This window comes from Patagioenas fasciata, chromosome 6, assembly GCF_037038585.1.
Source record: "Patagioenas fasciata isolate bPatFas1 chromosome 6, bPatFas1.hap1, whole genome shotgun sequence".
NCBI classification, from domain to species: domain Eukaryota; kingdom Metazoa; phylum Chordata; class Aves; order Columbiformes; family Columbidae; genus Patagioenas; species Patagioenas fasciata.
The window spans coordinates 22784817-22803266 of record NC_092525.1 but is presented as its reverse complement, the minus strand read 5'-3'; the positions used below and the strand labels follow the sequence as shown (position 1 = coordinate 22803266).

The window sequence follows — 18450 nt, the reverse complement described above, 5'->3', positions numbered from 1 at the left end:
ACCTTAGCTGTCTTAGTCTGACAGGTCAGCTGGACACAAAAGGACTTTGACCTTGATTTAAGCAGAATGTTTACTATGTAAATACTGGGTATGTTTTTGTCTGTGAATATGCAGAACTTAACTGCAACCATGTCTTTTTCTTTATAGAAAAGAAAGAGAAATCCAATAAGCCAAAAGATCCACCCCCATTTGAAGGAATGGAGGTAAATATTTGTGTTAGAATGGAAATGCAAAATCCCTTTACTTTTTAAGTAAGCAGTTATATAAAGGGGAACAGAGGGAAGAAATGCTGAATTCTGGGTTTTTTGCTTCTTGTTTTTTAAACAAAGAACTTGGTTTGGAAATATTGCACAATGGAATAAAAATAATCTCCATAAAGGGTAAAATATTTGACTTGCATACTCTCCTCTCCAAGTATAGCACACAGCAGGACAGCAAGTGAGGTCTGGAACATCGGACAGGACACAGGGAGTCATGTCTGAGCATCCTTTGTTTTGTGTAATTAAAACATCTCAGATTTCCTGATGTTTGTTGGCAATGATTCTGGATGTGTTGATTTTTTTTTTTCCTTTGTATTTTATTTTTCCTAAGATCTTAACTCTAGGCTGTGACTCTTTTGTCTTGTGATTGAATAACATTGTGATTGATGGTGAATTGTCATTTCTCTCTGTGAAACCCTTGTTTATGGCTGCTTTCAGATTGATGAAGTTGCCAATATCAATGACATGGATGAGTACATTGAGTTACTATATGAGGATATTCCTGACAAAGTGCGTGGCTCTGCCCTCATCCTGCAGCTGGCTAGGAATCCTGATAATTTGGAAGAACTGCTTATTAACGGTAATGTTAAAACACAATGGTAATTTCTCTTAATGTTGTACTGTGTATTTGTGGTGCTTTCTTCTCAATGGAAAATAGTTCACCTTTATTGTGGGATTTTCTCTAGTTTGCTAGGCTTTGATTCTCAGTACATAATAAGTTAGCTGTCAAAGCCCGGTTGCATCTCTCTACAAATGGTGCTGCTTAGACTGTTCTTAGGTGGGCCTAACACAGAAATCTTCCTGGCCTTGATCTGCTTCTGCTGTTTTTTCTGATCCGAGTTATTTCGGTGTTTAATTAACTTTAGTTGGCATTGCTGCTGGAGACGAGAGTGTAGAGTTGTATCCAACTCAGGACATTCTTTGATCCTGAAGATCACAAAGCTTGTTGTGAAAACGGGTTCTGGAGGCTAACATAAATATAGGTTTCTAGTTTCCAAGAGAATTAATAAATTAAATCTACATGCATCACCAAAGAATTTCACTAGCACACCATACTCTTTTTCTTAGGGATCCATTTTAAAATCTTATCAGAATGCGTGATATGACATTCACATTGCTGTCCTTTTGTGCCTGCATACATTTGTGCAGTGCCATGCGCATTTTGAGAATTACATTAGTGTGGAATAGTGTGTGTTTGTAAATATATATGTGTACTTGTATATACATTCTTGTTTCCCATTGCCCCCTCTATTCCGGGGAGAAAAAAGGACTTTATAGTCTATAAAGGTGTCAGACAAACGAAAGATAAGGGCAATACAAACCAGACCTCTAAAGTGATGGTGGGTTCATGTCTTGTTAATTTAATAATTTTTTTCCTTTGCCCTCTTCCTTTTTTACTGAGCCCCTGTACCCTCATGTTCTTCGAGTAAATTATGACTTCAGCATGTACTTTACCCAGGCAAGATTATGTAAGAACTGGGATGGGAGGGGAATGGTAAGCCATGAATTAATGGCTTGTCCTCATGAGTTGTAAATACTGCAGTGCTTGGAATTGCCAGTTGCTGCCTTTCTCACTCTGATCACGTAATGTGGTGTGTGTGAAGAGGGTTTAGATAGGGCAAAGGAATGGAAAAGATAAGTGGTTCAGAGAGGAAAAGTAAGCTGAAGTACAACAAGAAGAAATAGCAACTTTGTGTTAATTAATAATTTGGTTTCTACAAGGTGGGGGGGAGGGCGGAAATAAATAGAAATAAGTGGATGAAAAATTATAGTTGTCAAGGTAGAAAATAAAGGGGATTTGGAAGTGAACATGGTGATGTTTTAGGTAGTATGAAACATACAGATGGCAGAGACCAGGAGATCTTAAGGTTAGTGGAAGTATTAAGATGACCTTAGTGTTTGGTTGCAGTTTCCTTGTATGTCGCTCCTTCTTAGAGCTTGTGACTGGATGAACACCCTGGATACTTCGTTTTATAATAGTACTGTCTCCAAACAGAACTTGAGTAGTGTTGCATGTTAAAGTGAGAACTCTGAAAACCTTCCATTAGAAAACTGTACAGTAAGGTGTATTCAAATTCTGACTCTCACAAGACAAAAAATGCTTATGTGTCACTTCAGAAACTGCCCTGGGTGCATTGGCTAGAGTGCTGAGGGAAGATTGGAAACAAAGCGTGGAACTTGCTACCAATATAATTTATATTTTCTTCTGCTTTTCAAGGTGAGCGCAGAGTCCCTATGTGTAGGGACATAAGGAACTTCTCTCTCCTTAGTGGTTTTTCGTTTGTTCTCTGCACTGCACTACAAAACCTCACTGAAACAGGGAAAAAATATACTAAGATGGAAGCACACTTGTGATAAATGACAAAATTGAGGCACAAAATGAACCCCTGTGGTGAGGCAGTGCATAGTAGAGCTGGGAAGAAACTAGTAAGGATTCAGACCCATAGCTTATAGGCTGAGCTGCTGCCTTTTATTTCCCTCAGCGTTCCTACAGGAAATAAACAGTATTCAAAACGGAGTGCTTGCTCTTATTTAGATATACCAGTGTTTCAGCATACTCTCCCTAGAAATAATTCAAATGGAATTTGCATTACAAATTGATTTTAGAGCTCTGTTAAGTTTATGATGAATAGAGGGTCCTCTGAAGCACTTATAATATGAAAACTGGGACTGATTGGCAAACATTTTCCTTTACGCATGAAAATTGGAATGTGTTTTTGTCTTGGCTTGGAACAACACACTGCTTCTTGTCCTTCTACAAGTGTGGAAAAAATATTCATGTTTTCAGGAATTGTTTTTGTTTTGAAATAATTTTCCAATAAAGAAGTGTTATAATGGGGCATAGAATAAGTATCTTTTTTTAATAGTTCATGTGGTGCACTGTTGGGACATTGTTAGCATAGATGTTAAAACAGATTTGGGGTTGTTTGCATTTATATTTTTTCTCACCTGTTTTTTTTTTCTTCAATGGAGTTTTTCTCAATTTCATGGAATAATCACACACTACAAAATTGGAGCTCTGTGTATGAATATCATCGACCATGAACTGAAAAGACATGAGCTTTGGCAGGAAGAACTTGCTAAAAAGAAGAAAGCTGATATCCTTTTGATATACTGGGGCAGCTTGATGGCTTCTGACTGCTCTTGGTAGCTGTTGCTGAGTTATAAGAGATGAGCACACAGCAACTTCTGTGAAAGTAGTGCAAAATACAATTGCACATATGGAAAAGACCAAGAGTAAGAAGTATGGGCTGCTGAAGGGATTAAGCTGGATTTAGTAAAACGCAACAACAACAAAAAGTTTTATTTTATCAGCAGTATGTCTTTGGAACATTTTTGCTGACTAGTAGGGTATAATACATCCAGGACTAAGAGGACATAAAAACCCCATGCTGTAGATTACAGGTGTAGCAAGCTGTTGCTGAGGTAATGGCTTTACCCTGACTATTCCACACATCTCTTGCTTTTTAGCTAGTGATTGAATAACACCTTTGAGAACAATAGTCATCTGGACTGTGTAGCTTTTATTTGAACTCCTTAGCTTCTGCTATTTACTTGATGAAGATCCTGAAAATCAAACACTGAAAAAGGACTACGAGAAAACTTATAAGAAATATCAAGGGCTGGTTGTAAAGCAGGAACAGCTGCTCCGAGGTACCAGATCCAAATAGCAAATTATTTCCTTGTTGGTGAAGGTGGGTAGAGGGTTTTACTGGATGCTTGCTATAACCAGGATGTCTTAAACATACTGAATGTGTGGATGAATAAGCAAGAGCATTGCCAAAGAACAGGGAGAAGATGGGTACTTACTCGGATTGTTTGACAGTATGTTAACAATTTTTAAAGTGATCTGTCAGTCTCAGAGGAAAAACAGCAAAAGTGATCCACTTAACTTTGCCTTGTTCATGATGTTGGTTTGGGAGGAGTTGGACAGTCTGGGTTTGTACATTTGATTTGAATTTTTTAACTTAGCCTGTAGCTGACTCAAATTGAATAGTTTTCACTCTATCTTGTTTTTGTGCTAAAGTACACTTAATTTTAGATTGAAATTATCTGAGTGGCAAAGCTATACAAATAAGGGCTTTTTAATGGTTACCATTGAAATCGAAAGAATTTTTTTTCAAAGCCACTATTAGTGTTAATCTTCTTAATGCTTTCCATTATAAACAGGAATAAAAAAACATTTGTGGTCAATTTCATTCAAAATACACTGGGAAGGGAGTGGAATGCTTCTGAAAGTCTTGTCTTAAGCACTTAGTCTCTATATAGAGACTTGTTTAGTTCTACTGTCTTTGATCTGTTGGTATGATTTGTATTGGACTTTGTTAGTTGCACTTTACCTGCTCCTAAATCTTGCTGAGGATACCCGCACTGAGCTGAAGATGAGAAACAAGAACATTGTCCATATGTTAGTGAAAGCACTGGACCGTGATAATTTTGAGCTGCTTATCCTGGTTGTATCCTTCTTGAAGAAACTCAGCATTTTTATGGAGAACAAAAATGATATGGTAAGGCTTGCAGCAATCTACTACAACATTGGAAAAGTATGGACTCTGACAACTTTTTGTGGTTGGAGGGAAGAGGGAGATACCTCTGTCCCCACTCTAAGTTTCCATAGCACTGATTGTCTTTTGTTACTAGGAAAATAAATACAACATCCAGCTGTAACATACTGCAAAAGTTTTTGAAGAACTGTCATCCCAAACAATGAAGACACCTCAAAATATGATACATGAAATTCCAAATTTTGAACTTAACACCCTGAAGTCTTGTCATAGCCCCACTTCTAGAAATGCCCATGACCCCTCCCCTGGACTAGACTCTTATGGCAACATATTCTTGTCTCTGTCATGTATTGTCTTGGAAAGAGGGGTAGTTATCCTTTTGCGGTTTGCTAGACTATTTTACTTCTTTCCTAGGTCAGCTTGGTCTTTTAGGCAAAGGCTCGAACTTCTGGAATTATAGCTTGTTTGTTTGTTTGTTGTGTTTTTTTTTTTTTTGGTGACTTTAAGCTTTAGCCAGGTACCTCCTTTACTGATTTCCCAATGGCTTGTATTAGATACATGCCTTTACTTCTGTGCCTTTATGCCAGTTTGTAAAATGAAAATGATAAATTCTCCTTATCCAAGAGGTAATCTGAGATTAATATTACACTTAGATTGTGAGATGAAAAGATCTGTTTAAATGTAATAGAAAATTAATTGCATTTTTATTAGTGAACCTGTCATTTGCACACATATGCACTGAACATTGCAGAGAAGAGGTATCTCCTTTATTTATGTATGGGTGTCCTATTTCTTAACAAAAGACAGACACCAAGCATGTGTTTTTGGAGGTATGTTTATCAGGTGATTGGTTGCTGATTTAGTTTATACTTGTGTAGTGCCCTGAAGGACTTTTTTAGGAAAATAAGGATTAGGTCTCCAGCCCACTGATTTGCTGGCACACTTTCCACATTCCGTTTGTTTTGGTGGAAAGACAAATGAAACAAAATTGTTGAATTGATTTTATTGCAGAGTGTTTTAACCGTTTTGAAAAGACTTGAGAAGTTTAGTATGCTTCAGGTCAGCTGTCTATTGGAGCATTTCTTACTGATAACACTGTGGAGAAAATGTATCATCTTTATTATTAAGAAAAGGTATGAAAGAAGGAGAATACTTTTATCAGGTGCTAACACAAACATTTCAAAGACAAAACTAACCGTGATTCATTGTGTAATACCCAATTCTAAGTAAAGATGAATAATCCATATATATTTATAGAACGTTCTTTCCCTTGGTGTTCAAATACCATATTAAATTCAAAGCCGTAAAGTAGGAGTTCTTGCTATCTGATTGTTTCTGATCAAAGGTATCCAGTCAGTTGTTTGATTATTGCACTGTGCCATGTAGGGAGAACTGTACTTTCTTTCCTTAGTATTTATTCGGTGTGTATTTATAACTGGAAGGCTAGTTGTGTGCATGCAAAAGTTTGAAGAATGCAGAGTAATTTTATGTGCTTCCTTCTGGCCAAAGAAGGTTCTGGGAAACAAAATAAGTATGCATTTAAAAGATTATGTCAAATAAAAGCAGAGAAATGTTGCTTAAAAATGATAAAAACTTTCTGAAGTCTTGCCAGTCAATGGTCAGATGTCTTTTCTGGCTGGTAAAGTGAACACAATCTCAGGAACTGATACCACTTCTCAGTTCCTCGATTCCACTTTTTAATTTGAAAGTGATACATGTTTCAAGATGACTTTCAAACTTTTATTAAATTAACATAGGGGGTGGCGTGCCTCTTCTGAGACCCTGTGCAAAGTTCTGTCTAGGGATTCATTTGAAATTCACAATGAAAGGTCTCAAATTCTTTTTCGATGCCAATTTTCTGTCTTTCTTGGTTGGTATGTCTTTGTCTGTATTTGCTCTAGTTGCTACAGACTTGCTTGTATTTATGTTTAAATGAATCTGTCCCTTGGCCCCAATCAAGTCTTGCAAGTGATGCTTTGACCACATTCTTGCATTATTGCAACTGTGAGGAATATTTCCAAGACATCTGAACTGTTCAATTCAAAATCTTTTTTTAATCAGCATTACCCAGTAACACAATCTAGAAGACTTTCAACCACAAAGACATAAGCAAACCTCCTTCAGATGGAAAATGCATCGATAGTCACTATTGTGGGTACAAATTGTGTATGTATTTGCTATGCATGCATGTGAATATACAACATGCTGAGAGGGCTTTTACATTGAAGACAAAGCTAAGTTTGGATGCATTGTGGATTTTTCTTTTTCTTGGTACACAGGTTGAAATGGATATTGTTGAAAAACTTGTGAAAATGGTACCCTGTGAACATGAAGACCTGCTGAACATCACTCTTCGACTCTTACTAAATCTCTCCTTTGACACAGGCCTGAGAAATAAAATGGTACAGGTTGGTCTGCTTCCCAAACTCACTGCACTTCTAGGTATGTTTTCTTTTAACATAGACATTTCAGCAGGGACAATGAACTGTTTGCATCATGATACAGTGGGCCTAAAAGCTGCTATATCACTTTTTTCTTTGCCAAAGAGCTTCCTCATTATTCTCAATTTTTTATCATTCAAATAATCTTTTCAGATGCAGGTTTAAATGGAAGTTTAAAATAATGTGTTTCCCAGTAGATTTATTCCTCTTAAGCTCCTGAATGTGTCTTCTGGTTGTTAAAAATAACATTCATAGCTACCTGAAAACACAGGAGTGATGCTTGTAATTTTTGGGGAGCACCTAGGAAAAATAGCCAGCAACTTCACAGAGCTTAGCTGATGGAGACAGCAACTACCTCTCTTTTTATTTTCTTTTTTTTTTTTTTTTAAATGAAGCTTGATATATCTGCTGCCTCTTGTTACCTTAATGGTCCAGATAGAGAGATCAGAAGTTTCCCAGCTTTGTCAGCTTCAACTCTAGGCAGTGCTGATTTTTTTTAGACTTTCAGCTTGACAGTCTGTAAATTGTGTTAAAATCACGTGAGTACTTTAGATACAAGTGAAACTTTTTGTTGTCCATAGGGGAAAGCAATAGAGACAATAAGGAGTTTGGGAAAATGCAGAGGATTGTCCGATTTGATCGTTGTTGTATGCTGGAGTTCTCAGGAGGGAGTTTTTTATTGTTCCTTTTGTGTTCCTTTTGTGTTCTTTGGCTGATACTATCTAGAGACCCTTCTGGTAGATGCACTAAATGTCTAGCAGGATTTGTCCATAAGAATTGCTGAGCCCTCATTTTTAAGTGGGAAGTGAGGATCTTGTATTGTGAAGCCCTAAATGTGTGAAACACTGATGCAAGACATTGTTAAAGCTTTCTGAGATCTGTTGGGTCTGGGATGTACTAAATCCAGTGCAGCTGGTGTATCCAGATGTGATGGAACAAGTGGAATGCAACAGTAAATCTGTGAGCTTTCTGTCCTAGCTTTGTATAGTCTCTCAGGATTACTTGCCTTCTCAATTTTACATTCAGCCTCAACATGGCCTTATTGCTGTTTAGTACACAAGTTAATACCATGAAAACTTAGACTGCTTTGGAAGCCTTAATCCTGTTGATGATTAGTAGAACAGGTACCTGATATATCCTGAAATAAGTCGGTTCTTTTTATGCTTTCTGCCCCACAGCCATGTTTGCACTTGATATCTATCTGGGCTGAGCTAGGAGGAAGAAGAAAAATGGCATTTGGAATCACTCTTCTTTATACCTTTTTTTTTTTTTTCCTTCAGACAATGTTATTTGGCAGTGAACTGAGAAGTAGAGGCTGGGCAAGAAATATGCTTTCTCATTTGAGAGAGGATCTGGCTAGATAGTCTGATTCTACTTGGATTGCAAGTGTTCTAGAGCAGGAGGTTGTCTCTTATTTGTTTGTAGAGCAGCTGGCACTACGGTCTAAGGCTTCTAGGTGCTTGTCACTCCAAGCAATGGCATGACACAAATCACTGAGAAGTCCCTGCTCCCAGAAATTCCCCATTTAATATTATAGTCAGACTAAACTCCTCAGTTAAATATCTGCTCTCTAGTGTCTAATTCTGATGTGGAGAGGAGAATTTCTTTACAAATGCCATTCTCTTAGGCTTGTAAGTAGGCCTCCGTGAAAGGCTGTTTAGCTCAGAACTGGCTGCTAAAATTGCAGTCTGTTCCTAAAGTGGCTGTAAGGGTAATCTACAGCAAGTTCTGCTAGTACTTCCAGAAGCTTCACTGTCTGTATGGATCCACAGGCTGGTTAGAAAATGTAGGTAGAAATATTGTGTATTACTTGTTTCTTAAGCCAGCCCTGTAATTTGTGAGAATCTTTTGATAGGGTGATGCAAATAATTCTCTAATACATGGTTTTATGTATCCTGTCTCAGGAAAGCCTGCAACCTTAATAATAATCATGTGCTGGATGCCACTTTTATACAGGTTACTTGGGTATTAAACACACATTATTCAAGTCAGTACCATTTGGCTTACACTTGCAGGTTAACTTAAAGTGCTAACACACCTCAACAGCTGTTGACAAGTTACCATACAGCTTCTAATGCCAAGAGGTCAAGTTTGTTGACTCAGCCTACTGAAATTTAACATTTGTGCATGCTGTGCCTTTGAGTCTTAAGCAATGGGTTTGAGATGGGGATAAATTAAGTGTAGTAGGTGTTTAAGAGGAGAGTTGAGATTGCAAAGAATTAAAGGATAGGATTTGTAAGGTAGTGGTTTACAGGTGAGCACTGAGATAGCTGCAGTCTGCAGTTGTGGAAGATGTGCTGCTCTGGAAGCAGGAACGCTCTAAATGTAGGTGGAGGCTGGAAGCGGAGGGGATGGACTAAGTAATGGCATGGATATGTTGGAGGAGGACCATGTTCTTTCTTTCCATCTCACTCCAGAGTGTTGAGGCTGCTGTTGAAAGCATGGATATGAGAAATTCTGCTTAGTCTTGGTTTCCATTTTAATTAGCCTTTTCTTTTTAATAATGCCAATGTCTGGTTCCCCATGTAGCTTTGCCAGTCAGTGCTGCTTACTATTTTTCGTGGCTTTTCTTCACAAGTCTGAAGTATTGTATGTGACAAGACTCCTCTTGCTCCCTCCAGGCACCCAAGTTAATCAACTACAGCTGATGTTTGTTATACTCTGGGTGCAGTTGAGGGAAAACTTGCTTCAGACTGGAGATCAGAAGCTGGAGCAGAGCTGTGAAGGCCTGTGAGATATAGCGTGCTGTATTCAGGTTTTTCTATACTCAAGCTGCTTAATGAAGTCTGAAAAGAGATTTTGTTGATTTGTGTGACTTCAGTTCTTTAAGTAAACCTTGTAGTTGTTGAGTCAGGGCCTGGCAGAGGACATTTTTTGTACTTGTGGCTTTGCTTTAATACTTAAAAATTATATTTACAGAGTGATCTTTGTTTTTTATTTATTCTCTGTGTGAATGCCTTATGTGCTAGTGATTGTGAATGGCTTCAGTGGATTAAGGTGAGAATTCATGTGAATTCACTAAGTGGTTTAAACTAGATGTTTGCCTGAAATGTGGAAAACTGTTAGGAAATAGATTCTCTAACAGTAACACAGATTCAGTGCCCTCTAATCATGACATCTGAAGGAGATACCCAAGCAGCACACTAGAGACTATTCTGTGGAGGTTTGCTTCATTCTTACAGTCCTCTCATTTTGCTTGGCAGGGCATAATTCAAGTGAAGTGGAGTAGAGAAGTGACTTGCTCCAAATGAACTAGAGTTTGGTGGTTAGTGTGTTCACTTGTGGAAAGTGAAGAGGGGAAGAGAAGGAGGGAAATGTAGAGCTGAACTTCAAGAAAACAGATTCGCATCCTTCCTTTATCTCTGGGCATGCTGCTCTTCCACTGTTGGACAGAAAGGAAATGTTATCCTGTTTCATAATTCTTCCCCTGGATGTGTGATTGGTTTCTAAATTAAATGTCCTGGCAGCAAACAGAAGAAAACATTGTCTACAAGGAAGAGTAAAAACCCCTCACTTCTTGTTTGGACCAAATCCACTTTGTTTTTCAGTTAACTGGCCAAACCAAATACAAAATTTTTAGTACAGCCTTCTTAAATATATGCACAGCTTGTGATTCACATTCTTTTAATAAGGGTGCTATTTTGTGCTGCGTCTGAGTGGTTCCTTACCCTTTGTGAAGCGAGACAAATAGTTCTCCATTCTCCATGAGAACAGCAGGCGGTCTGTACAGCAGAACCAGCTGAGTACCACTATGTGTGTTACAGAGGTTGCAAACTCTTCTTGGTGGGCCCCTGTTCAGAAGGAGCTGCTGGCACTATGCAGGTGTGGCAGGCAATGCTGGGGTTTCTGTGTCCACCCATTAGTTAGTTATTCCCCTTGAAAGGATATTAATGATAGGAAATGGTGCAAAACCTGTTGCAATGGGAACTGTGGTGCTGCGTAAAGGAGCAAACGTTTTTTTCTATGATGTGTGCATTCATCCCTTTGAGCTGCTGGGCAGTTCTTACGTGTACTGATGCATGTTGTCTTGAAATGTCATTTCCTTTAATTCACCTCCCAGTGCAACTATGATTAAAGAATGAAAACCCATGATGCTTGGAAGTCAGGCTCAAGTGTCTCCTCTTGGTTGCTCAAAATTACTAGCTGCTTTGAAAAATCGAGGGCTGATTGAACACAGGTATTGGTGAGCTGAAAATTGGGTGGGTCACAAAAAAGTAGTTGTTGCAAATCAGGCTCAAATGGGGCATGGAGTGCAGAAGGGTTGTGCACGTGTTACACAGTGCCAAGATGTTCAGTCTCAAAAAGGTTTTAGGTGGTGATGAACATCTTGGGTTATGTTTTTCAGTACAGACTACAGTGACTGAAAGAAAATTGGCTTTGTGGATTTGTGTTTGTTATTCAACACTCTGAAACATGATGTGATCAGTCCCAAGTAGCAATAGTACCGTTTTGCTAGTCATACTATGTATTGAGCCGAAATGCCTTATTAATGTGAGCATCCTGGCCTGATGTTCTGAATTTCTTCGTGTTCCAAGCCACCTGATCTTTTGTAGAAGTCTGAGGACTCTGCAATAATTTGCAAAGTCCAAAGTAGGTCACACTTTTCTATTATAAGTTATTTATTTAGACTGGAGACAGCCAGAGAAGAGGGTAATGTTTACAGTCTGAATTAGTCCTCACTGAACAGTCTGCCTTCACTAAGTTCATAGATAGAATTTTTGAGTGTTTTATTATCTAAAATATTTTCTGGAAACTGCTGAAATTCCTCTAATATTTTTCCATTCTTTACAGTTTAGGTTTAATGAGTAATCAAAGAGTTACCAGACAGTTGTATGTTGGGTTTCTTAACAATCAAATCTTGATATGATATGCAGCCAAGCTGTATTATATGTTGACTGCTGTTTAAAAGCCCAAGAAGTACTTTGCTCTCTAATTAACGGACTGCTGTGGGTTTTTAATGTTCTATTCCTTTTATGAAGGTTTCTTTTAAGAAGGCTTAAAGTAGAGTGTTCTCTTTATGAGTTCACTTGGCCTTTTTGTAATGAACTTATTATGGAGCTTCACACATCTGTTGAAAATTGGAGCTTCTTATAGGCTACTGCAGTGTTTTTTCTGACTTTAACAGGGCTCGTTTATCCTATAAAGAAACATACATTTTCTTACCTGATCAAGTGAGCAAACAATAGGGGTCAGATGTGGCAAAGACCCTAACAAAAAGCACATGTCCAGCCATCAGAGTGAGGTAAAGTCATATCGGGATTGCTTGAAGTTATTAATGGCAGTAAAATTTATGCTTCCTCCTGTTTTCCCAATTAAATTGAGAAACCTTTTTTTCCTAAGGTGGCTCTGCAGCAGCTGGTTCCAATACTACTTGTGTGAATATTGCCTGGGGTGTCTCCATTCCTTTATAGTAGAGGCTGGCTGAAGCACATTAAGTAACAGTTCAAGTACAGGGACCAGTCTGTTGGAAAGCAGTAATTATTAAGGGATTTATTTTAATGGTAGGTTTTTTTATAATTTGTGGTGAGTATGGCCTAGGCTTAAAAAAACCCAAGCCATGACTACCAAACAAACAAACAAAACCCCACCAAAAGAAACACAAAACAGAAACATGTCTTAACATTCGACTTCTACATCTTTATTAGATCTGCAAATAAACCCGGCATGTCTAACTGACTTAAGGAGAGTATTGGGTGCATGATGTCTTAAAAACCCAGCACTTACTTAGATAACTATGGATTAGAGAACTAACCCTAGTATTCTTAAAGAAAATTGCCTTCTGATGTTGAGAAATACAAAACTCAAAGTAGAGAGGCATCAATATCACTAATATTGTGTATGAAGCAAAAATAGAATCCCAACTATTTTTTTAGAATAAAAACCTTTACCAGATCCCTGCTTTGTGTTATTGATATCAGGAAAGAATAACTGGAATTTATAACATGCAAGCTTATATAAGTTTTTTGAGGGCTGTTGTCTAAGATTTTTCTGACTCCTTTACCGCTGTCAGGAGTTGGAAACAAAGTGGTTTTCCATTTTGTAGCTATTACAGGTGGAACCTGATTATCTGAACACTCAGCCTTTCAGGTTTGGGTGAGTGAAAGCTCATGGCTGTGGTGTGCTGCTCACCAGTACGTGTGTAGTTAGCTGTGTTGTTAGCTTTTTTTAATGAAGAGGATGACTTTGGTGTAACAAAATTAACTTAATGGGTCTTGGCTGAAAATAGATGTGCCTAGGACAGCAACAAGGACAGGAGTGGAGATACGGCAGCCATCAAAAATGTGGGAGCCAAGTTTGTGAAAATTCACTCAACTGATGAATGGGAAGCTTTCTCTGAGCTTGTAGGTCTATTGTGGAGCTTACGATATGTCACTGCGTAATTAATTGAATTATTCTGTTTCTTTGCATATTGCAAAAGCAAATTAATACTTATCAGCAAAAAGTAAATCTAGTCTTCTATGTGAATTGTTGACATCTGAAAGCTTTATAGGGCATAACTTGGATGCCTAGAGCATGACAGGACAGAAGTAACCAGCTCTCTTTTATTGGAAAATCTCCATAAAGAAGGGATGGCGCACTTCCACTAGTTTTCCTAATCTATGGTAAAATCTTCATAAAACCTGTATGAGGACCAGGCTAGAAGAGAGAGGAGCATCTTTTCCAGAGCCCCTGTGAAACCTGCAGGCAGAGGGATGGTCTTAAAGGATGATGTGGAACAATTTTGCGAGTGTAGAAGTCCCATAGAACCTGAGGCTTTTATAAGTTCAGATGTAAGGGGGAAGGTTACAGTCTGCTTTCCCTTTTGGAAATGTGTAAACATCTTAACTCTGGAGTTTCTGCTGTTTATCTAAGAGTTTCTCAGATGATCTGCTCCAGTCAAGACGGCCAACTGCAGATTCCCTATGTCTGCAGTTGCTAAGGTGAGAAATCCTGTGTCAGTCAACAGTATTATCTTCAGACCCTTTGAGCTGATGGGCGAAGACATACACTAACATAAAAATATATTGCACTATAGTGACTATACTGCTAGTATATTCTGTTCCTTTGGTCGTTGACATTCAAATGCTTTGCAGGGTGGGTTATAATTTTACATGTGAGTAGTCTCATTGCATAAAGAAAAACTTTCTTTGTGAGGCTGGGGCCTCAAATGTCTTTTTATTCTTTTTGGAAAAGCTATCAGATCTGTGAGAAGTTTGTAGATGGTCAGTCAATTACCTTTTAAATAACAAAGCTGTAATGTTTTCACAATAAGAATAATACAATTGAATTGTTTGTCTTTCTTCCAAGACTTTACACGTAAGAGTATGCTGGTGCTTGCATAGGAACATGTCTTGAATAATACAAAACTTAATTCTTGTTATCTGAAGACTCAAAAACTCAGCCAGAATTTAACTCCATGTTTTGGGTTGGTAGATTTGAATTTAAGCTTTGTGCTTCAGCAACTTTGAAACATGGGAAAAACAGTTTCCATTTCAGTGCAGTGAATCATACCTTTCTCAAAGTGAAAGGGAGCAAGGAAGCATCCTGTTGTGGTTTTTTGTTTTTGTTTTCCTGTCTTTGAGCAGTAGTATTTTGAAATATGGCCGCACCATCCATTCAGAACCGAGGCTGCTCTGCTATGGAGCTGTGCACCCGCAGAGCCAGGATCATGGAAAACTTCCACCTATTTCCATTCCCATTCAATTCCAAACAGGAAGATTGGAAGAGAGGTTTTACATCAGACAAGTCTGAATATTTTCTAGTAGTTGTAATTGGAGCAGTTGATGTAATTTAGTGAAATATAGTACAGATATGGCAAAAATGATGCATGTCCTTCTATAACTTTCTATTTCATTGTATGGTATTTAATTTACATAGCTTGATGGGGACTCCTTAAAGAACAGCTTTGTGTGGAATTTTTTCCACCTACTTTGAAAGTAGATGTTTTCTTAGTTTGACTCAAACTAAGAACCACCTCTTCTAATTTCCAGTTTATTTTAATAATGGTAGTGGATTATTTTTCAGTTTCTTACTTTCTTTCTTGATCATAGCTTGACTGAAAATGTAGTTCTTACTGTGGAAAAAAGGGAACTAGCTTTATTTTCTTCCGGGATAATCCTATTGCCTCCTGTTTTCTCTCAAATCTGAACTTCTAATTGATTTATCTTTCGTTTGTTCAGTATGGGATATTAAAACAAATCATATTCCAATTTCCATGTGAATTCATATGAGTTCAAGTATGGTTGTAGGACATTGTAAATAACAAAATACTTTTTTTCTCTAGGAAGATCGAGCCTCAAAAAAGAACATATCTAAATATAGCAGTGTGTTTTCTACCCAGTGACTATGCTTTGTTGTCTTCTAAGATTAGCAATACTGTAGTGAGGTGTTTACTGTCTATTTTTCAGTCTGTCTTGCACAGAATTCCAGACAAAGAGATTGAACGTGAGGCTCCAGATGTTCAACTTCATTTTTGTCCGTGGCTGTAACATTAAATAACTCAAATTAGTCGTTTATTAGTCCTTTGGCTTAAAGATCGTCATTATACTTTCTTTTCTATTTCCTACAATAAAATAGTTATCCATATTTCAAATGTGGCATGTACTTAGTTCTTTCAGGGAAGGAAAAAAAACCCAACCATGGTGAGATCAGGGTTTTAAGTTAGGCTTATGATACGAAGCCAGTTTCAAATAACATAAAGGTGGCACAGAAGGGGTTATTAGTATGTAATTAATATCACAATGTATTATTTACAATGCCTAGTCTCCTTGAGTATGAGCGGATTTGAAAATTCTTTCAGCTTCTCTTGATAAAATAAACGGATATATCCAATACTATTTATATTTACATATGTAAATCAAACCAATATGTGTCTAAACCACACATGGAGTAACTTAACCCGACTGTTTCAGAACTGATTGCAGGGAATAATGTGGGACAGAGGTAAGGAGAGTTACCTTTCTATCGCTTTTTTTTTTTTTTCTGAAGATCGCTGCTAAGTATGATACATGTGAATAAACTCTTGTTTTCTGACAGCAGTGTGAGACAGTGTATAGAGCTGATACTCAGTTTGTGACATTCGTATCCATCTCGATTTCTTATTTGCCTAATTATTTAGCAAATTTGACTCAAGATTATTAGAGCTTGAAACTGAAATAAAGATTCAGTCTGCCATTTTAATAGGTATTTACCGTCATTTGTGTTCTGGTTTTGATTTAGTGTAGTTAATGTTTTACACGAGTCGAATAAGGGTGTATTTCATATCTAATGTGGAGACATTGATGATTCCATTAGAAATGATGGCTACTTGAATTACTGATAGTATTACATTTGAATAATTTAGTCCATAATTTGTATTCTCATTTTTACTTTAGCATTTGAAAGCTGAATCCTGCTGCTGCAATTCAAATTGGCGTTTCAGTTTTACAGCTTTAGGGTTTCTCTTTTGTTATCCTGGAGCTGATGGAGGGGTTTTTCAGTTTAAGCTCACAAACTCAACCAAAATGTAGGACCTGATCTCGTGATCAATAGATTTTTTTTCCCCTTTGACTTCTGCTTCTAGTACCACTTAGATCTTCGACCTTAGTGAGAACTAGACGTGGAATTTAGGCATTGGTCCACAGAACTGGCACATGGCTCCTTATTAATGTTCAAAAGCTAAAAATCTGAAGCCATTTTGAACTCAGAACCCATCATGTATTTATTTCCCTCTCTAATTTGCAGAAAACTAGTTGTGAAAATAGCCTGAGGGACCTGATATTTTTCCATCCCAGCTGCTCCAGCTGAAATACAGCTGCAAAAAAAAAAAAAAAATCTAAGTATTGTTTCTATAAACTGTTGAGTGTATTTTATAACACAATAATTCCCACAAAATCAGTAACTGCAGTTAATGACCGGTTTGTTAAGGCATTAACTGCACTCAGCTGGGAATGACCAATTTCTCTGGAATGGCTGTATAAGAACTAAGGATAATTCAGTAACACTTTCAAATAATTATTTGGTTAATTAATGGTAAATTCTTGTGGAAATCCTATCAAAGTACTTGTGACCCCCGCATTTAATATCCAATGAGTTCATTATGATTCATGTTTTATTGCTATAAATACCAGAAGAATCCATAATGACTAGGCCATTATTTTCCAGGGCTGCCCTTACCGCTTGAGGCCATTTGGCTATTCCACCTTCAGTCATAAAAGTTTGATGCTCAAAACTACCCACATTTGTAGGCCACAACTTTCTGGCACCCCACCAAAACTTTGGTGATTTTTATGAACACGTTTGGCAGAGATCTGTTTTCTCTTTTTTCTCTTGCTTTTTCTAGTTAGGGGAATAATTGATGCCTACTGTACCAAGTCATAAGGAAGTCTTTCTTGCAGTGTCTGCTTTTTCATGTGTGGCCCTCGGTACTGGTCAAAAATAATAGAAAAGGTATCAATTCCATGCTTTGGAAAGCTGTTTTCCAGCCAGATACTGGGCATGGGCAGGGTTTGAAATTTTTCCAGCAAAGTCTCTAAACAATGTTTGACTTGGGGCTTTATTCATTAGCATTCAGATGAGTATAAAATAATAATAAAAAAGTAAGCTTGGTACTTGCATATTCAAGTCAATAGGTGTCAGTTTGTTTTTTGGAGTGAAGTCCCTATGTAAAAGGATGGCAACTGGCTTGGTGGATTTTTCACACAGTCTGTTGCTTCTTACACTTTTATACAATCTTCAGCCTGTAAGATGACGCTTAGTGTTTAAAACGCTGTAGATGTTGAATCTGTTCTCTTCCTGATCTTTGACTAACTATTTATGCACAGTTTCCAGTCAGCTTTCCAATAGTCTGTGTGCTTCCTAGTTGAGCAAGAGACTAACAATTGCATTAAATCACGGTGGCTCTTCTTAGAAACATCCATGTCCTCTTGATTTTCCTGGAGCTTTTGATTCCTTGGATCATGAGTTGCCACTGTTTTGCATGAGAACTGAAAAAAATCAGGAGGCTCTGCTTTTATTCCACCAAAGTGCTTCCGCAGGGAAAACTGGACAGTGAAACTTCCCGAGATCAGCCTGAAATTTCTTCCTTTCTGGGAAATTCAAATGAAACAGAACTTAAAATGCATGCACCATTAAATACTGGTCTAGTTGCACACTGTTTTAGTTCTGTAGTTTACTTTCATCTTCAAGTGTGTAGAATTCAGAGTTTTGTCTGCTTATTCACAGTTGAAAAATTCTTTCTTGCTTAGCCTGAGCAGTAAGTGCCTGTGACTGAGATGCTTTAAACTC

At 37.7% G+C, this 18450-nt stretch overlaps 1 protein-coding gene across 1 annotated transcript in view; it reads left to right on the top strand.

The window, feature by feature from the left end:
* KIFAP3 (kinesin associated protein 3) overlaps nucleotides 1–18450 on the top strand; it is a 71409-nt gene that overhangs the window by 7730 nt on the left and 45229 nt on the right. The window contains exons 4-10 of the mRNA XM_065842007.2: nucleotides 148–203; nucleotides 699–840; nucleotides 2379–2478; nucleotides 3234–3358; nucleotides 3816–3914; nucleotides 4590–4768; nucleotides 7045–7207. Coding sequence (XP_065698079.1) covers nucleotides 148–203; nucleotides 699–840; nucleotides 2379–2478; nucleotides 3234–3358; nucleotides 3816–3914; nucleotides 4590–4768; nucleotides 7045–7207 — 864 coding nt within the window. The remainder of the gene's footprint in view (nucleotides 1–147; nucleotides 204–698; nucleotides 841–2378; nucleotides 2479–3233; nucleotides 3359–3815; nucleotides 3915–4589; nucleotides 4769–7044; nucleotides 7208–18450) is intronic.